Raw genomic sequence first — 21,762 nt, 5'->3', positions numbered from 1 at the left:
TCTTCAGCATGTTCTGGATGCATAACTGGGCTTGGCTTGTTCTGGGGGCCGACGGAAAAGCCCGAAAAGCTAGACTGTGAATCTCCATCCCTAAATATACAATAGTTTGGGATGGGACCACTTGTGACTTTTCCATATTGACAAGGAGACCCAATTCCTTGGTCAGATCTAGAGTCCACTTTAGATCCTTCAGACAGCGACGACTGGAAGAAGCTCTGAGAAGCCAGTCGTCCAAATAGAGGGAGGCTCGGATGTCCGCTAAATGAAGGAATTTGGCTACATTCCTCATCAGCCTCGTAAACACAAGAGGAGCTGTGCTTAGGCCAAAGCACAGGGCTTGAAACTGGTAGACAACCTTCTCGAAAACGAATCTTAGAAAAGGTTGGGAGTCCGGGTGGATGGGGACGTGGAAGTAGGCGTCCCTTAGGTCTAACGAGACCATCCAGTCTTCCCTTCTGACCGCTGCTAGAACCGACTTTGTGGTCTCCATGGAGAACGTCTGCTTTGTGACAAAGACATTCAGCGCACTGACGTCTAGCACCGGCCTCCACCCTCCTGTCTTCTTTGACACCAAGAAGAGACGGTTGTAGGATCCCAGGGTTTGATGGTCCAGGACTTTGACTACCGCTCCCTTCTCTAGTAAGAGAGACACTTCCTGTTTCAATGCTCGTCTCTTGTCTTCCTCTCTGTACCTGGGAGAGAGATCGATGGGAGACGTTGCTAGAGGGGGTTTTCGTACAAACGGGATCTTGTACCCCTCTCTGAGCAACTTCACAGATTGTGCATCTGCGCCTCTCTTTTCCCAGGTCTGCCAGAAGTTCTTGAGTCTGGCTCCCACTGCTGTCTGAAGAAGCTGGCAGTCAGACTCTGCTCTTAAAGGACTTGGAACCTTTCTTCTTTCCACGTCTCCCTTCGGCACGAGCACCTCCTCTGCTGGAGGCTCTGCCACGAAAGGGCGGAATAAAACGGGACGCTGGAGTGTCCATCCTTGGTCTAGCTGACAAGGTAGGCAAAGGGGTGGCTTTGCGAGCAGAGGACGCAACAAGATCGTGAGTATCCTTCTGTATCAAAGAAGCGGCAATCTCCTTAATCAGGTCCTCTGGAAAAAGGCACTTGGAAAGAGGAGCAAACAGAAGTTCGGATCTCTGGCATGGTGTAACTCCAGCTGACAGGAATGAGCATAGGTTCTCACGCTTCTTAAGGACTCCGGACACAAAAGATGCAGCAAGCTCATTAGACCCATCACGTACCGCCTTGTCCATGCAGGACATGATGAGCAAGGAAGTCTCTTTCTCTGTCGGAGAGATCTTTCTGCTTAGAGCTCCTAGACACCAGTCTAAAAAGTTAAAAACCTCGAAGGCTCTAAATATACCTTTCAAAAGGTGGTCCAGGTCCGAAGATGACCAACATATCTTTGAGCGTCTCATGGCTAGCCGGCGGGGAGAGTCTACAAGACTTGAGAAGTCGCCCTGGGCAGAGGCAGGAACTCCCAAGCCGAGAACTTCTCCCGTGGCATACCAGACGCTCGATCTAGAAGAGAGTCTAGCAGGGGGAAACGTAAAGGCTGTCTTCCCTAAACTCTTTTTGGACTGCATCCATTCTCCTATCACTCGTAAAGCTCTCTTGGACGAGCGTGCGAGGACGAGTCTAGTAAAGGCAGGAGTGGTTGACGGCATGCCTAACACAAACTCTGACGGAGGAGAGCGCGGAGCCACAGACACAAACTGGTCCGGAAACATCTCTTTGAACAGGGCCAAAACTTTCCTAAAGTCCAAAGAGGGTTGCGTAGACTTAGGCTCGTCCAGTTCTGAATGCGGTTCATCTACGTGTGCAGCACCATCATCATCAGAAAGTCCCTCATCCGAGTATTGAGGAGGAAGCGGCAACGGAGTGGGTAACGGCTGGTTAGCTGAGTCCGGTCGCACGGGTGCATGCGTGACTGAGCCGGACGCAACGTCATGGAACTGTTGCCCAGTCTGTGAGCTGGCAACAACCATAGCAGCGCGGGGACGCACAGCGTCTACTCCAGACTGTCTAGACTGATGTGGGTGAGCAGTGGCAACCACACTGGGTTGCGGAGGTTGACGCACCGCGTCAAAACAAAACAACTCTGACGGTTGTTGAACCTCACGAACGTCAACGGATAACTCCGTGCGTCGCTGAACGTCAACATGCGGCTGGCAGATCACACTGGAACGCATGGGTGGCGGAACTCTCTCAACTGGAGTGCGTGAGAAGGTTACCTCAGCGTCCCCAGGACGCACAACCGAGCGTGTGGGTGGTTGTAGGCAAGGAGCTGCACTAGCTGGTGCGGCAGCAACCTTCTCCGCACGAAAGTCCTGCATAAGCGAGGTTAGTTGAGACTGCATGTCTTGCAGTAAAGACCACTTAGGGTCTACAGGAGCAGGTGCGGCGACAGACGGTGTAACTGTCTGAAGCGGTACCGCTTTGCCTCTCTTAGGAGGTGAGCAGTCATCGGATGACTGCAGCGAGTCCGAACTGACCCAGTGGCTACAGCTGGGCCGTTGGACTTGCGCGGAAGGGACCGACTTGCGCTTTAACGGTCGTGAGACCTTGGTCCATGGTTTCTTGCGAGAAACACCTTCCGAAGACGAGGTATAAATGGGCTCTCTCGTCTTTGTTAGGCAGGGGCGATCTTGGGTAGATACGCCCGATACCACGGAGGGAACGTCTGTTCGCTGATTAAAGCCTCTCGAACCCATTTGTCGTACGATATTGCTTCTCCCCTGGACTTGGGAGCTTGCAAGAGGTCCCGGACTAGGAGGACGACAGGCACGAACAGACGAACCCTCAAGCGCAACACTATCCACAACACTATCACTCACTTTAACACTTCCCACTGCACTTTTACACTTCAGCTCCTTCACATCCGCCATGAGCTGGTTACGGTCACTAACCAGGGACTCAACTCTCTCACCCAGAGCTTGGATGGCACGCATCATATCAGCCATCGAAGGTTCCTGAGTGCCAGAAGGGGGGTTAGGAGCAACCACTACAGGGGAAGGAATAGGTTGTGGGGCATGAGGAGAGGAAATGTCAATAGAACGAGAGGAACTTCTCCTAACTCTATCTCTCTCTAGCCTACGTGTATACTTTTGGAATTCGATAAAATCGAATTCCGAAAGCCCAACGCACTCCTCACATCGATCTTCCAATTGACAGGTTTTATCCCGACAATTGGAACAAACAGTGTGAGGGTCGATAGAGGCCTTCGGAAGACGCCTTGAACAGTCCCTAGCATTACACTTCCTAAATTTTGGGACTTGTGAAGGGTCAGCCATTTTGAATTGGTCAAAGGGGAATTCAAAAACTATCAAAAAGTCATCAACAAAGAATCCGTAATCAAAAAGAGTTCAAGGAATAGCGAAGAGAAAGCCTGCACAGCGAAAGCTCAAAACTAGAATAGTGTACTTCACCAATTAGTTGTGAAAACAAATCCAGTTTAGCAACAGCGAATAAGCACGTCTTGTCGGTAGCACGACAGAGAGAAAATTGAGTTCTTTGTTTACATTGAGTACTGGGTATCTGGACGACAGATGGCGCTGTTGGGTACACCCGCAACCTGTGTAGCGATCGCTGGCGAATTTTACCTTAGAGTTTTCTGTCGAGCAACAGAGTTGCAGCTATTATAATCACCGGCTAAGTTAAATATTGAAAATGGAAGGGTGTGTGAGAGAAGGAAGTTGAGAGTTAATGTGGGTAAGAGTAAGGTTATGAGATGTACGAGAAGGGAAGGTGGTGCAAGGTTGAATGTCATGTTGAATGGAGAGTTACTTGAGGAGGTGGATCAGTTTAAGTACTTGGGGTCTATTGTTGCAGCAAATGGTGGAGTGGAAGCAGATGTACGTCAGAGAGTGAATGAAGGTTGCAAAGTGTTGGGGGCAGTTAAGGGAGTAGTAAAAAATAGAGGGTTGGGCATGAATGTAAAGAGAGTTCTATATGAGAAAGTGATTGTACCAACTGTGATGTATGGATCGGAGTTGTGGGGAATGAAAGTGATGGAGAGACAGAAATTGAATGTGTTTGAGATGAAGTGTCTAAGGAGTATGGCTGGTGTATCTCGAGTAGATAGGGTTAGGAACGAAGTGGTGAGGGAGAGAACGGATGTAAGAAACGAGTTAGCGGCTAGAGTGGATATGAATGTGTTGAGGTGGTTTGGCCATGTTGAGAGAATGGAAAATGGTTGTCTGCTAAAGAAGGTGATGAATGCAAGAGTTGATGGGAGAAGTACAAGAGGAAGGCCAAGGTTTGGGTGGATGGATGGTGTGAAGAAAGCTCTGGGTGATAGGAGGATAGATGTGAGAGAGGCAAGAGAGCGTGCTAGAAATAGGAATGAATGGCGAGCGATTGTGACGCAGTTCCAGTAGGCCCTGCTGCTTCCTCCGGTGCCTTAGATGACCTCGGAGGTAGCAGCAGTAGGGGAGTCATCATTATGAAGCTTCATCTGTGGTGGAAATGTGGGAGGTTGGGCTGTGGCACCCTAGCAGTACCAGCTGAACTCGGTTGAGTCCCTGGTTAGGCTGAAGGAACATAGAGAGTAGAGGTCCCCTTTTTGTTTTGTTTCATTGTTGGTGTCGGCTACCCCCCAAAATTGGGGGAAGTGCCTTGGTATATGGATGGACAATTAACATCATGAATTTTCTCAAAAACATAATTTTTATAACCATTTTAATTTTGAAACTGACCTCTATGTCAGATACTTACATAAAAAGTGAATAATTTGCTATCAAAGCAAAGTAGGTCACCTGAATATTATATACCAAGGCACTTCCCCCAAGTTTGGGGGGTAGCCGACATCAAACAAATGAAACAAAAAAGGGGACGTCTCCTCTCTACGTTCCTCCCAGCCTGACAAGGGACTCAACCGAGTTCGGCTGGTACTGCTAGGGTGGCACAGCCCACCCTCCCACATTATCCACCACAGATGAAGCTTCATAATGCTGAATCCCCTACTGCTGCTACCTCCGTGGTCATCCAAGGCACCGGAGGAAGCAGCAGGGCCTACCGGAACTGCGTCACAATCGCTCGCCATTCATTCCTATTTCTAGCACGCTCTCTTGCCTCTCTCACATCTATCCTCCTATCACCCAGAGCTTCCTTCACTCTATCCATCCACCCAAACCTTGGCCTTCCTCTTGTACTTCTCCCATCTATATAGTACTATACTTAAAGAACAAGGGAAAGGAGTAAATACATTCAAAACTTATTGCTGCATTTTTTACCTGGTTTGAGTGGCCGAGAAAAGTAAGGTCTGCCTCTCTGGAGGTAACTCTTCCAGTATACAATTCACAGAATCGGCAAATCCCATTGACAGGCACATATCTGCTTCATCAAGAACAAGCAACTGAAAATCATAAAGTTTATTATTTATAAGGGTATGCAATAAGCATGATCATCTTTTCAACTTATAGGTACAGTATATACATAAGAGTATATTGCTACCGTATGATTATGAACAATATTCTATGCATGATTTAGTTGTATAGATACAAACACTTCTTTTAAAAATATATTTGGAGAGAGAATAATGAAACTATAAGAGAGATTACTCGAGTGCCATGTGTGGATGAGATAATGGTGAGGGGTAGATGGAGATGGTTTGGGCATACTCTTTGCACTCCCCAAGAGAGATTAGTTCACCAAACTTTCAACTGGGCTCCACAGGGCACTAGAAGAATTGGAAGACCAAGACCTACATGGCTGAGGACTATGAAGCGTGGAGTAGGAGATGATGTATGGAGAAGTATTGATTTAAAAGCTCAAGATAGAGACGACTGGCAAAATCTAATTGAGGCCCTTTGTGTTAATAGGCGTAGGAGATGATGATGATGTGATTAGATGATTATACTTGGTAAAAGATAGACCAAGTTTGGAATTATAGGACATTTTACAGATGCACCAATAGTTTAAATGGATGGAACATCCACCAGAAAGGAGACTGTTACCTAGTCTAAAGAAGTCTCAAAAAAAGACATGAAACTCCATTGTGAGTGTGGAGTTATACAAAATAATTGTTTAGAAAATTTTACAGCAGTAGCCATTCAGCACTTAATTGGACATACGTATGTGTTTATGGTATAGGGAAAATATTTTACTAATGCTACTAAACTGGCTACATAAGTTACCTGAACATTTTCAATAACAAAATCTGGATTTTCAGTCATATGTTGTACAAGACGGCCCGGCGTGCAAATCATAATGTTGCATGTTCTAATTCGCTTCCATTCGAATTCCAAATCTGTTCCACCTGTAAAAGGGACAAAATTTATTGACAACTAAATTTGCATAGATATATATAATGTATTATCTCAATACTTACATGATAGTCATCTTCTTAACATTATCAAAGCTACTGCTTCCGAACCTATATAAATTTTTTATGGATCTTTTTTCCCTCAAACAAATCATCATCTACTGGGAGGAATATTAGCAATTGATAGTGTGGATCTGCTTAGATCATCCTATGATTGGAGTAATTGTAGCTCTTCACGTACCCTAATTCTTTTGACATTAATGAAAGTGAGGGAGAAAAGAGGAAATTAAATGACTATCGGGAAAGTACTGAACTTTTAAAACATATTTAATAAAATTTATGAATCTTATGTAATAATCACTGAACAGAATACTACACTCATTTGGAGAGCAGTATAAGAAAGAAAGGAACATAAATACTAGCCATCAAACCAACCTGATATATCTCATCTAATAAACATTAATAGTAGTCTATGCTTGTCCTCATTATGGAATTTAAATTTCCTTTGCTTTACCTTCCATACAAATAGAACGCCTCCACTTTTGCTCATTACAGCTTTATTTAAGCTATGTGGCATATATTATTATTATTATTAACTACTAAGCTACAACCGTAGTTGGAAAAGCAAGATGCTATAAGCCAAAGGGCTCCAACAGGGAAAAATAGTACAGCAAGGAAAGGAAATAAGGAAATAAATGAACAATCGTTTTTCAAAAACCACAGAAAACATAAATCTTAAAAGGTCATCTGTATTTTTTCTAGATATGAAAACCTGAATCTTTTAAAATAGTGGAATGTCTTCAGCGGAGCTAAAATGGCTGTTGAATTTGTTACCGAGATTTAGTTGAACCTCCTAATAACGGACTAACGGGGGAAAGGGGTTTCCGTTATTACCGATAGTCCATAGTATCCAAAACAAGTTTCCTGAAGCATAAAATCAAGCTAAATCATACCAAATTGTATAGGGTACAGGCCTACTATAAATGCCCAATATCTGGGGTAATATCATATAACATACCAATGACAAGGCCAGCTGAAAAATCATGCTGTTTCCCAACTTTGTTCAACACATCAAAGATCTGATAGGCTAGCTCTCGGGCAGGTGTGATTACTACAGCTCCAACACCATCCAAGGCAGTCCACATACTGTCATATAACTTCTCTAAAATCTGCAAACGAAAAATAATCAGATGCTGCGGAATAAACAATTATTATTTGCGTGCTTTAAAACAGTTGTCATTGAATTTATTCTAATTTTATTATAAACAAGTAAGCTGTAGTTGAAATTCTTACAAGATGCTATGTGCAAAAGTATACAGAACTCACAATTATTTTTGTTAATACATACAAATATCTAATGTCGTTTTACGCTTAATCTCATGATTACAACACTCCTGAAAAGTTGTGGACATCAGCAACATTGTCACACATCTATATACATCTATAATGAGGTTTCTTGCAATACATTATTCCTTATCAATTAGACCTATTAATAAAAGGTCCATACCAATCCAATGAAACCGAAGTGTTACGCAATCAGGGGTCAGCAGAAACCTATCAAGGGTTCGGAGAAGGGGAAATTCAATATATTACAGTTGATCCTGTCATGGCATTTTTTCATAATATATCAAAGGCTGTGTTTGTCTTCGTGTTGGAACAACTATTATTTTCATACTTACTTCCAAGTCAAAAGCTACTATGTATAATAATTCCAATGTGCAATACTCAGAACTTTTAAAACAAAAAATTTTAATAAATTACACTCCGTACTTCCTCTGCTAGATCAGTTATGTGACTAATATCGCAGATTTTAAAGTAATATGATATTTTGATTATAAAATAAATTTTTGAATATACTTACCCGGTGAATATATAATAGCTGCTGCTCCAGCGGCTCGACAGAAAAACACACAAAAACTCGCGAGCGATCGCTATGAAGGTTGCGGGTGTGCCCACCAGCACCAACTACCGGCCAGATACCGCATATGCATGTAAACAAGCCTCAATTCTTCTCGTCCCGCTGCGTCTCTATTGGGGAGGAGGGGAGGGCCTTTAATTTATATATTCACCGGGTAAGTATATTCAAAAATTTATTTTATAATTAAAATATCATTTTTAAATATTTAACTTAGCCGGTGAATATATAATAGCTGATTCACACCCATGGTGGTGGGTAGAGACCAGAGTTAATAAAGTTTACAGCGTATATGCTTAGAGTTTTTGACAGTTATAACATAACAAAACCCAAATATATAGGTACCTGGTAAGGAAGTTGACTTAGACGATTACTCTGCCTTGTTAGTCTGTCTTCCTCACGAAGCCCAGCGATCCTCTTAGGATGCTGAAAGACTCCCAGGAGCTGAAGTATCAAGGGTTGCAACCCATACAACAGGACCTCATCAAACCCCTAATCTGGGCGCTCTCAAGAAATGACTTTGACCACCCGCCAAATCAACCAGGATGCAAAAGGCTTCTTAGCCTTCCGTACAACCCAAAAAACAAGATTAAAAACATTTCAAGAGACAGATTAAAAGGATATTGGAATTAGGGTAATGTAGTGGTAGAACCCTCACCCACTACTGCACTCGCTGCAACGAATGGACCCAGTGTGTAGCAGTCCTCGTAAAGAGTCTGGACATCTTTTAAGTAAAATGACGCGAATACCGACTTGCTTCTCCAAAAGGTCGCGTCCATAATACTTTGCAGAGATCTATTTTGCTTGAAGGCCACGGAGGTTGCTATAGCTCTTACTTCGTGCGTCTTACCCTTAAGCAAACATCGGTCTTTCTCATTCAAGTGAGAATGAGCTTCTCGTATTAAAAATCTGATAAAATATGACAAAGCATTCTTTGACATAGGCAATGATGGTTTCTTAACTGAGCACCATAATGCCTCAGATCTACCTCGTAAGGACTTAGTACGGGCTAAGTAGAACTTAAGAGCTCTAACAGGACATAACACTCTTTCCAGTTCGTTGCCTACGATCTCTGATAAGCAAGGAATATCAAAAGATTTAGGCCAAGGACGAGAAGGCAGTTCATTTTTGGCCAGGAAACCAAGTTGAAGTGAACAAGTGGCTTTTTCTGTAGAAAAGCCGATGTTCTTACTGAAGGCATGAAGTTCACTGACCCTTTTAGCCGAAGCCAAGCACACTAAGAAAAGTGTCTTGAGGGTGAGATCCTTCAGGGAGGCTGAATGTAATGGCTCAAACCTGTCTGACATGAGGAACCTTAGAACCACGTCTAAGTTCCATCCAGGAGTTGCCAAACGACGTTCCTTAGAGGTCTCGAAAGACTTAAGGAGATCTTGGAGATCTTTATTGTTGGAAAGATCTAAGCCTCTATGACGAAAGACCGAAGCCAACATGCTCCTGTAGCCCTTAATAGTGGGAGCTGAGAGGGAGCGAACATTTCTCAGATGTAAAAGAAAATCTGCGATTTGGGCTACAGAGGTACTGGACGAGGACACAGATGCTGACTTGCACCAGTCTCGAAAGACTTCCCACTTCGACTGGTATACTCTAATGGTAGAAGCTCTCCTCGCTCTTGCAATCGCACTGGCTGTCTCCTTCAAAAAGCCTCGAGCTCTTGAGAGTCTCTCGATAGTCTGAAGGCAGTCAGACGAAGAGCGGGGAGGCTTTGATGGACATTCTTTACGTGGGGCTGACGTAATAGATCCACCCTTAGAGGAAGACTTCTTGGAAAGTCTACCAGCCATCGAAGTACCTTGGTGAACCACTCTCTCGCGGGCCAGAGGGGAGCAACCAACGTCAACCTTGTCCCTTCGTGAGAGGCGAACTTCTGCAGTACCTTGTTGACAATCTTGAATGGTGGGAATGCATATAAGTCCAGATGAGACCAATCTAGGAGAAATGCGTCTATGTGTATTGCTTCTGGGTCTGGGACTGGAGAGCAATAGATTGGAAGCCTCTTGGTCATCGAGGTGGCAAAGAGGTCTATGGTGGGTTGACCCCAAGTCGCCCAAAGACTCTTGCACACGTCCTTGTGGAGGGTCCATTCCGTGGGAATTACCTGACCCCTCCGACTGAGACAGTCTGCCAAGACGTTCAAGTCGCCCTGGATAAATCTCGTTAACAGGGAGATGCCTCGATTTCTTGACCAAATGAGCAGGTCCCTTGCGATCTCGTACAGCGTGAGGGAGTGTGTGCCTCCTTGCTTGGAGATGTACGCCAAAGCTGTGGTATTGTCGGAGTTGACCTCTACCACTTTGTTTCGAAGGAGACTTTCGAATTTCATCAAGGCCAAGTGGACTGCCAAAAGCTCCTTGCCATTGATGTGCATGCTCCTCTGACTTGAGGTCCACAGACCTGAGCATTCCCGACCGTCCAGGGTCGCACCCCAACCCAAATCCGACGCGTCTGAGAACAACACGTGGTTTGGGTTCTGAACTGCTAGGGATAGTCCCTCTCTCAGACTGATATTGCTGTTCCACCATTTCAGGCATGCCTTTACTGGTTCGGAGACCGGGATTGATACCGTCTCTAACGTCTTGTCCTTGTTCCAGTGAAAGGCTAGATGGAACTGGAGAGGCCGAAGGTGTAGTCTTCCTAGCGAGACAAACTGCTCCAGGGATGATAGAGTTCCTACGAGACTCATCCAATTCCTGACTGAGCACCGTTCTCTCTTCATCATTAGTTGGACTTTGAGCAGGGCTTGATCTATTCGGGTGGCAGACGGAAAAGCCCGAAAAACTGGACTGCGAATCTCCATCCCTAAATATAGAATAGTTTGGGATGGAATCAGCTGGGACTTTTCTAGATTGACCAAGTCCCAATTCCTTGGTCAGATCCAACGTCCAATGAAGATCCTGCAGACAGCGATGACTGGACGAAGCCCTGAGAAGCCAGTCGTCCAAGTACAGGGAGGCTCGGATTCCCGATAAATGGAGGAATTTTGCCACATTCCTCATGAGCCTCGTAAACACGAGAGGAGCAGGACTGAGGCCAAAGCACAGGGCCCGAAACTGGTATACCACATTCTTGAAAACAAACCTCAGAAACGGTTGGGAATCTGGGTGTATAGGAATGTGGAAGTACGCATCTCGTAGGTCGAGAGAGACCATCCAGTCTCCCTTTCTGACCGCTGCTAAGACTGACTTCGTGGTCTCCATAGTGAACTTTGTTTTCGTAACAAAAACATTGAGCGCACTGACGTCTAGCACCGGTCTCCAACCTCCTGTCTTCTTTGGGACTAGGAAGAGACGGTTGTAAAACCCCGGTGATTGAAGGTCCGAGACTTTCACCACCGCTCCCTTCTCTAGCAACAGAGACACTTCTTGGTTTAGGGCTTGTCTCTTTGACTCCTCTCGGTACCTGGGAGAGAGGTCTATGGGAGTTGTCACTAGAGGAGGTTTGCGTATAAACGGAATTTTGTACCCCTCTCTGAGCAACCGAACAGACTCTTGGTCTGCGCCCCTCTTCTCCCAGGCCTGCCAGAAGCTCTTCAATCTGGCTCCTACCGCTGTCTGAGGCTGTGGGAAGTCAGACTCTGCCACGTGAGGACTTGGCTCCTCTCTTCTTACCTCTCTTTCCCTCGGCACGAGCACTTCCCCTGCTGGGAGCTCTGCCACGAAAGGGCGGGATAAATCTGGATGCCGGAGTCTCGATCCTGGGTCTTACAGCAAAGGATGTAGAAGGAGTCCCTTTGCGAGCAGAGGACGCCATCAAGTCATGGGTGTCCTTCTGCACAAGCGAAGAAGCTATGTCCTTAACCAGTTGTTGCGGAAACAAGGACGCTGATAAGGGAGCAAAGAGCAGTTCTGATCTCTGACAGGGAGTAACTCCTGCCGAAAGAAAAGAGCAAAGGGAATCTCGCTTCTTTAAGACTCCCGACGTAAAAGTGGAGGCGAGCTCATTGGAACCATCGCGGATGGCTTTATCCATACATGACATGATAAGTAAGGAAACATCTCTGTCAGCAGACAAGATTTTCCTACTTAAAGCTCCTAATGACCAGTCAAGGAAGTTGAATACTTCAAAGGCCCTGTATACGCCTTTCAACAGATGGTCAAGGTCCGAGGAGGACCAACTAATCTTCGAACGTCTCATGGCTAGGCGGCGGGGAGAGTCTACGAGGCTTGAGAAGTCACCCTGGGCAGAGGCAGGGACTCCCAAGCCGAGAACTTCTCCCGTGGCATACCAGACGCTCGATCTAGACGAGAGCTTTGAAGGAGGGAAGGCAAAGGCCGTCTTCCCCAAACTCCTCCTGGTATCCAACCAGTCGCCTAAAAGTCGTAAAGCCCTCTTGGAAGAGCGAGAAAGCACTAGCTTAGTAAAGGCTGGCATGTTAGCAGGTAAGCCTAGAGCAAACTCAGACGGTGGCGAACGAGGAGCAACGGTAACAAAGTGATCGGGAAAAAGCTCCTTGAAAACTAACATGACTTTCTTAAAGTCCATCGAAGGAGGAACCGTTCTAGGTTCGTCTACATCCGAAGGATGATCATAATGATGAGGATCAGCAACGTCCTCATCTGAAGAACTTCGTCCGACAACTGCTGAGTAACAAGCAAAGGGGTTGGCAATGCTTGACACGCAGAGTCCACACGCACTGGTGCATCAGTAGCAGTCCAGGACGCTACGTCATGTAACTGCTTAACAGCCTGACTGTCAACAACAACAGGAGCGGGAGGACGCTCGACGTCAACTCGAGACTGCTTTGACTGCCTAGACTGAGCAGTCAAAACAACTCTTGACTGCGGTGTTTGACGCTCAGCGTCAAAACAAGTCAACTCCGCTGGTTGGCGAACGTCCTGAACGTCAACAAGAGCATTAGGAAGCGGCTGAACGTCCATATGCGGCTGAAAGTCAACACGGGACTGCATCGAGTGAGGCTCTACAAAGCGTGACTGACGTGACTTAGTAACGCCAACGTCAAAAGGACGAGCAAAGGCTCGTTTTGGCGGCTGAAGGCCAGGATCTCGATTAGCTAAGCGGCGAGGATCATCGTGAACCTTTTCAGCAGAATAGTCTTCCATAAGGGAGGCGAGCTTGATCTGCATGTCTTGCAGTACAACCCATTTAGGATCAACGGGAATGGGTGCGGTAAAAGACGAGGGTAACGTCTGAGACTGCACAACCTTGCCTACACCAAGACTCTCGGAGCCTGTGTAACGTTTCTGCTTAGGCGGCGAGCAGTCTTCCGATGACTGCAAAGGGTCAGAGCTGTCCCAATGGCTACAACCAGGACGCTGGACCTGTCCTGAAGGGACCGACTTTCGCTTCAAGGGCCTTGAAACCTTGCTCCACGGTTTCTTATGCGAAAAGCCTTCGGATGACGAGGAGAAAATGGTCTCTCTCGTCTTATGGTAGGGGCGGTCTTGATGAGACACGCCTGTTACCATAGAGGGAACGTCTGTTCGCTGATCAAGGCCTCTCGAACCCATAAGTCGTACGACATTACTTCTCCCCTGGGCTTGGGAGCTTGCAAGAGGTCTCGGACTAGGCGAACGACAGGCACGAACAGACGAACCCTCGGTCGCAACACTGAAAACACTTTGCGCACTAATCACTTTCCCACGATTTTCCGCTGTGGCACTCTGACACTTTAGCTCTTTAACGTCAGCCATGAGTTGATTACGATCTGTAGCTAACGACTCAACTCTTTCGCCCAAAGCATGAATGGCACGTAACATATCCCGCATTGATGGTTCCTGAGTGCTAGTAGAGGGTTCAGGCACAACTACTACAGGGGAAGGATTAGGTTCAGGGGCATGGGGAGAGGAAAAATCTACTGATCTAGAGGAACTTCTCCTCACCCTATCTCTCTCTAGCTTACGAGAATACTTGTCATATTCAAGCCAATCGAATTCCGAAAGGCCCACGCACTCCTCACACCGATCTCCTAATTGACAGGTTTTACCCCGACAATTAGAACACACAGTATGTGGGTCGAGAGAGGCCTTTGGAAGACGCCTATTGCAATCCCTAGCATTACACTTACGAAATCTAGGAATTTGAGAAGGGTCAGCCATTTTGAAAAAGTCAAAGAAAGTTCAAAAAACAATCCAAAGTCATCAACAATTAAATCTGTCCAAAAAAGAGTTCAAGAGTTTAAGTTGAGGATAAAACACCTGCACTGCGAAAGCTCAAACCAAAATGAAGTACTTCACCAAGTCTGTTGAAAAACTCCAGGTTATACAGCGAGTAATGGTACGTCTTGTCGTTAAGACCGACAGAGAAGAATTGAGGCTTGTTTACATGCATATGCGGTATCTGGCCGATAGTTGGCGCTGGTGGGCACATCCGCAACCTTCATAGCGATCGCTCGCGAGTTTTTGTGTGTTTTTCTGTCAAGCCGCTGGAGCAGCAGCTATTACTGTATATATTCACCGGCTAAGTTAAATATTTAAAAAGAAGTGTTACTCAATCAGGGGTCCGCAGAAACCTATCAAGGGTTCGGAGAACGGGAAATTCAATATATGACAGTTAATCCTGTAATGGCTCAGTTTCTTTTCATAATATATTAAAGGCTGAGCATTTGTCTTCGTGTATGAACAACTATTATTTTTATATTGTACATAGCTACTATGTACAATAATTCCAATGTACAATACTCAGAACTTCTAAAACATAAAAAAATTTAATAAATTACACTTCACACCTTCTCTGCTAGACCAGTTATGTGACTTATATCGCAGATTTTAAAGTAATCTGTATTTTTCCAAACTATACGAATTGAAATAGTAATCCTTTTATATCTCAGCAATCTTTGCATAATTCAGTAATGTCTCCCAAGAAAGTTAAAGTGAGTGATTCTATGAGCCATGCGATTACAATGTAATACAAATTATACATGATAAAAATATATGAAAAGGGTAAAAAGGTAATAAACATTGCGCATGCTGTGGGCCTGCCTTATACAATGGTGTCCATCATTGTTTATTATAAAGACCTCATTGTTCAATTGTAACAATAATAATAACTAGAGGGGCACTCAGTAGAGCGCAGACCTCCGCCATGGCAGCTTATTTCACGACTTTTTGCTCGACCATGACCTTGACCTTTACCTTTCAGAATTTAATAATTTCTAGCTTTTTACATAACAGTTAATCCCTGCAAGTTTCATTACTCTACGAATAAAATTGTGGCCCAGAAGCTGTTCACAAACAAACACCCACACAAACATGGGGTAAAACATAACCTCCTTCCAACTTCGTTGGCAGAGGTAATATATAATAATAGTGATCAATAATAGAATACAAACGATGGCATACAGTAAACTTTCTAAAGTTCATATGAATGTAAATCATTAAAAGAAACTTAAACAGTAGTAGTGATTTTCATGCAATATTGACAGAAAATAAACTTACTGGAATAATGAAGGCTAGTGTTTTTCCAGAGCCTGTTTTTGCAGCAGCTACAACATCGCATCCACCGAGGGAATACAGGAGGGACTGGCGTTGAACTTTTGTAGGAACTGTGAATCCAGCATTTTTCAATCCTCTGAGAGTTTTGGAACTAAGAGGTAACTTTGCGAAGCTGTCTATTTCCTCTGCTGTCATTTCAGGAAGCTGAAATATCAAAAGAAAAATGTGCAAACTGACAACTACTTGTTGGGCATACTACTGTACTTTTGTAAATATTCGAAAGAAATTAGTTGATGATAATCCCCTCTATATAATAAAGAACCTAATCGGGTAGTTGAATCAGTAGAACTTCAAAAGTTCAAAGTTGCAGCAAATTTTTTATGTTGAACAGGCTGGCATAAGTCTTTTAATAGTTCATATATGACATATCTGTTTTGACATTGTTGCTGTTTTTGGAATTATTTATTGTTAGTTTGTTCTCATTATTTATTAATTTCCTTATTTCCTTTCCTCACTAGGGTATTTTTCCATGTTGGAGCCCTTGGGCTTATATCATCTTGCTTTTCCAACTAGGGTTGTAGCTTGGCTTGTAACAATAATAATAATAACAGGTATCTGGCTACATATATATATAAATATATATCGGACTGAGCAGCATTGCCAGATGTATAACTATTCAGTCTCTCCCTGTCCATCAGGTTAGGGGAGTGGGATTAGTCATACCCTGGTGAGAGAGGGTACCCCAAGAGGTACACTTGAAAACCAAAGCTGCTGTGTTATAGTCAGGAGAGGGGGAGGGAGTGGGAAGAGTTGAATTTGTGTGTGCATATCTAAATATTCAGCCATCATTTTTGACAGGTCAAGTACACTAGAGTAATAAACGTACCGTAATTCAACTTAAGAGATGTCATGTCAGTATAAAATCTGGTGATCATTTACTTAAGCTAACAAATATAAATATCAATAATCTAAAACTATAGTAAAATATACACTGTACTATATGACATACCTTTGTCCTCATTTCTCGAAGTTTCTCGATTTCTTCACGCATAACTTGGTTTTTCCCTTTTCCTGCTTTGAATTTAGGATTACCTTTCTTGTCCTTGAAATCCCTTTTTTTCCCCGGCATTCTTTTTCTTAAGGGGGCTTTTTCCATTTTGAATCAAAGGTAGTGAATGCAGCACAATCTGGAAAATAAATAACAGTACTTGTAATACAAATAGATAATAAGAATTTCTATATGATCAAGCTCAACATCAAACAATTCTCTTTACTGGAACTAATTCATAAAGAAAAAATGTTTACTATTGCAATACTTAAATACAAAAAAATATACTGTTAGCAATTTTTGCTCCATAAATATAAATTTCTAATTTTCAACTACCTTTAACACCAAGAATAAATCAATTGCAAGAAAGTAAAGCCATTAAAAAAACACAATATCTATTACTAGAATATAATTACAGGGAAAAAATAATCGATCAGATCACACAAGAAGTCACTTTCGGCAATATGTTTTATTTTCACTCTCTTTAATCCGAACGTGAGCAGGAATCTGGTATATTTTGACATGCCGTACACACCATCATTATGTTATCTTTGGAATTAATGCTCAATAGGGAGTTCGTACTACTTGAATTAACGAATTCCGTAAATTTCTGTATAGTACGAGTAAAAAATAGTTAGTCCTCCTTATACAAGGAATTTACGGTAAATACGACCGGGTGGTTTGCCCCAATAATCAAGGTCAGAAATGCATAAAACACAAGATAGCGAGTAATAAAAATATATGGTTTTGTATTTGGCTAGAAATTAAAAGTATCATATATTTACCGGTGATTACTGCAGCATTTTCTCAAAGTACAGTATTTGTGAATTGCATCATGTTTACGATGGAAAATTAACTAACAATGGCAAGCCCATGTTTTTATGACACTGTTCCAATAGTTCATGCCGAAGGAAGATGGACCAAAAACATGAAGGTATTTTTGAAAGATACAAACTATATATCTTGTGCAGAGGTTTTTGTTATATTATCTTGCTTTGCATACAGTACACCGCAGAGTACACAGTGGTTCATCTCGTCCACCGCAAAAAAAAAAAAAAAAAAAAAAAAAAAAAAAAAAAAAAAAAAAAAAAACTTGTCCCTTCGGAAGAAGACGATGCAACCAAAATTTCCTAATATTCCGACTTCAATGTCATTGCATAATGTAAGTATAGCCAAATTTATTTCTGTTATAATATATTATGGGGTGAATGTCTTACTTTGGGATAAGTATAAACTTTCTTATTATATCTACTTATAATATTGATTTATTTTACAAAATATATAGGAATTTGTGTTATCTTTGTCATGAGTCAAGCCGGTTAAGAAGCAAACACAGGAATACGTTAGTCTATGGGGGATTGCAGGGGGAGTAAGCCTCCCCGGTATGTAGGTAAGGATACGTATCGTAGGTTAGGTTAGGTGGGGAACCTTACATTAGGTGGGAAACCTTAGGTTAGGTGGGAAACCTTAGATTAGGTGGGGAACCTTAAATTAAGTGGAAAGCCATAGGTTAGGTGGGGAACCTTAGGTTAGGTAGGGAAGTCTTACATTAGGTGGGGAACCTTAGATTAGGAGTAGAACCTTAGGTTAGGTGGGGAACCTTACATTAGGTGGGAAACCTTAGATTAGGTGAGAAACCTTAGATTAGGTGTGGAACCTTAAATTAAGTGGGAAACCTTAGGTTAGGTGGGGAACCTTATATTAGGTGGGGAACTTTACATTAGGTGGTGAACTTTACATTAGGTGGGGAACCTTAGATTACGTGGCGAACCTTACATTAGGTGGGGAGCTTTAAGTAAGATGGGGTTCTCATGAAGGGGTTTTGCAGTATGACGGCCACAGCTACGAACAACTAGAAAATGGGGAGAAAATCCCCATTTTCTATGCAGACAGAAGACCCTGGCCATAATTATACAAAGGCTCTAATTCTGTAAATTTATGTATATATAGTATATATACACAAATAGAGTTAGCTCTCATTGTACAAGGATTATTGGGTAAATATTTACAGTAGTAAAATATTTCTAATGAAGAAAATAAGCATTTCCGGTGTATTTATAGGTACCTTGAACTGTCCTGCTGCAAATAACTGGGGGGAAACTCATATTTTCAAATTTGCAATGATTTAAAGTTCCAAAAGTTGAATGAAAAACCATATTCTAATAATAGGGAAAAAAAAGATGAGGGAGCCTTTGTATATCAGCGGCCGCTTTCTTCCCGCAAACATAAAAGATCAACAATACCTGACAGATTTTTCCCCCTTAACCTAACCTACAAGCTGTGTCTCTGCCTAGTTTCCTAACGGGGGGCTAAAGCCAGTAAAGTTTTACAAGTCTACAGGGTATCAATTCGAACAGAAAATATGTTTTCCTGTAGCAAATAACATGATTTAACTGAATTTAACCTTCATTTCAACCACAAACAAACAGAACAGCCAGTTTGACTAACTTTAGATAGCTAAACTGATTGTTGTTGTTGTGGTTGAAATGAAGGTGAAAACCGGTTAAATCACTTTATTTACTAGACGAAAACATATATTTTCTGTTAGAATGTTTAAATGTAATGGTTCTTCTTCAGCAATGGGCTTGCTTCGCTCGCCAGAAAACAAAAACATCAAGCTCGTACATACTGGCAAGCGGTAATGTTTTGGTGGCCACGTTAACATTACAACGCTAAATATAATGGTTCTTGTTCCGCCACTGGTTCGCTTCGCTAACATTAGCAATGTTACGCTATCACATATATATTTCTGAAACTATTCATTTCCAACAAGAACGAGTATCATTTTCAAAGAGAACAGACCTTTCTCTTATAGAAGAAAGTAGTTTTTTCCATAGGTTACATTACCCTGTAATAAACTACAATAGAACTCAAAAGCCACCTGCGAACCCCCTTATACTGCCGTATTCTTAATCGACCGTCATCATACATACAGGTGGCCGCTATTCTACATACACCCCAACACAAGACCCCCTAAACTATCCCAGGAGCCGTATCCTTACCTACTTACTTATAGAGGGTAAGCCTGCTACGCCTACCCTTAGATTGCCATATCCTTAGCTTTAATAGCTTACACTAAGGGAGTCCTTAATCCTAGATTCACACCCTTAAATTGCCGTATCCTTGGCACCATGAGCCGTATCCTTACCTACTTCCTTATAGGAGGTAAGCTTGCCACGCCTACCCTTAGCTTTAATAGCTTACACTAAGGGAGTCCTTAATCCTACATTCACACCCTAAAATTGCCGTACCCTTGGCTTACCCTAAGGGAGTCCTTAACCTTGGATTCACTTCCCAACTGGATACACCACCTTACCTTAATAAATTAAATGTGAAGAGATGTATATATGGGAAGAATAGTTATCCAGAGACCAGATAAATCAATTAAATATCACTCAAACACGAAATTGGCTATAATTAAACGTTAATGAGGTTATAATTATAGTTTTCACTGAATAACGCATTGCAAATATACACGAGAATGCGTGGATACGACCGTGGATACGCTTTGAAAGGAAGTAGTAGTAACAGATTTACTGAACTATGTAACGGCTCCCCATCGCCTTGTATATATCTTTCTTGTAATTGATTTAAATTTTAATTGTACTTTTAGTAAAGAATGGCAATGGCTAGTTAAGTAAAATTTAAGTTTCAATTCATTATTTCTTGCGTATTTGTACTGTTTATGCATTTCTTGGTTTATTAAGTACAAAGTCTATTCCTGAATCACCATTATAGATGTGGTTAATTGTACTTTTAGTAAAGAATGGCAATGGCTGGTTAAGTAAAATTTAAGTTTAAATTCATTATTTCTTGCGTATTTGTACTGTTTATGCATTTCTTGGTTTATTAAGTACAAAGTCTATTCCTGAATAACCAATATAGATGTGGCTATAGAAGTATCTTGTTAGCAATGGCTAGTTAAGTAAAATTTAAGTTTCAATTCATTATTTCTTGCGTATTTGTACTGTTTATGCATTTCTTGGTTTATTAAGTACAAAGTCTATTCCTGAATAACCAATATACTGTACATGTGGCTATAGAAGTATTTGTTCTCATACTGAGTAGCAGAGTGGCTTATGAATAGAGATATTCTTATTAAAAACTTGTAAATGAAAAGGGAAACCAGTTCAACTATTGATATGTATTATAGGAGGTATACTAATCAAGAGATCGGGTAAACTAAATACTAAATGGAAGAAAGAAATCGTTTGAAATATACATAAAATCTGATTGTAGATACCAATAGATGCATAGCTTCTTTAATTACTTTACAATATTTTCTGTTGTAGGAAATTTTCTTGGTGCCACATATCAAATATGATTATGTTTGTATAGATTCTTTATAATTCTATACGAATTTCCTAGTAGTTAGTGTATTTGCTAAGCTACAACCCTAGTTGGAAAAGCAGGATGTTATAAACCCAGGGGCTCCAACAGGGAAAATAGCCCAGTGAGGAAAGGAAACAAGGAAAAATAAAATATTATAAGAACAGTAACAACATTAATATTTCCTATTGGGATAGAATGGTGGGACATTGAATTCATATAAATCTATAATTACATATAAATAACTGTAGAATTTTCGAGAAAGTGGATAATTACAAGCAGTTTTAGCCATTCTCAAAAATGATTTAAAGCAATCTTGCATTTTTCACTTTTTGCATAGGCCAGGTTGTTCAAATCTTATATATTCTATGTATGTAATGATAAAGTTGACAAACTTGTTTGTAATCAAAAGCAATACAGAAATAAACATATTTGATTTCTCTCTCTCTCTCTCTCTCTCTCTCTCTCTCTCTCTCTCTCTCTCTCTCTCTCTCTCTCTCTCTCTCTCTCTCTCTCTCTCTCTCTCTGTATATATATATATATATATATATATATATATATATATATATATATATATATATATATATATATATATATATATATATATATATATATGTATATATATATATACAGTATATATATACATATATATATATATATATATATATATATATATATATATATATATATATATATATATATACAGTATATATATATATATATATATATATATATATATATATATATGTGTGTGTATGTATATATATATATATATATATATATATAT

General features: G+C 41.8%; 1 protein-coding gene across 1 annotated transcript in view; it reads right to left on the bottom strand.

Moving 5' to 3' along the window:
• LOC137639994 (probable ATP-dependent RNA helicase DDX10) overlaps window positions 1-20,166 on the bottom strand; it is a 56,655-nt gene extending 36,489 nt beyond the window's left edge. The window contains exons 1-6 of the mRNA XM_068372335.1: window positions 19,963-20,166; window positions 16,608-16,785; window positions 15,602-15,802; window positions 7,293-7,443; window positions 6,147-6,268; window positions 5,244-5,365 (exon numbers count right to left, since the gene is read on the bottom strand). Coding sequence (XP_068228436.1) covers window positions 5,244-5,365; window positions 6,147-6,268; window positions 7,293-7,443; window positions 15,602-15,802; window positions 16,608-16,754 — 743 coding nt within the window. The 5' untranslated portion in view covers window positions 16,755-16,785; window positions 19,963-20,166. The remainder of the gene's footprint in view (window positions 1-5,243; window positions 5,366-6,146; window positions 6,269-7,292; window positions 7,444-15,601; window positions 15,803-16,607; window positions 16,786-19,962) is intronic.
• Between the last annotated feature and the right edge of the window lie 1,596 nt (window positions 20,167-21,762).

Source organism: Palaemon carinicauda, chromosome 4 (assembly GCF_036898095.1).
Source record: "Palaemon carinicauda isolate YSFRI2023 chromosome 4, ASM3689809v2, whole genome shotgun sequence".
Lineage (NCBI taxonomy): Eukaryota > Metazoa > Arthropoda > Malacostraca > Decapoda > Palaemonidae > Palaemon > Palaemon carinicauda.
Note: the sequence above shows the minus strand (reverse complement) of the source record. Positions and strands in the feature narration are given on the sequence as shown.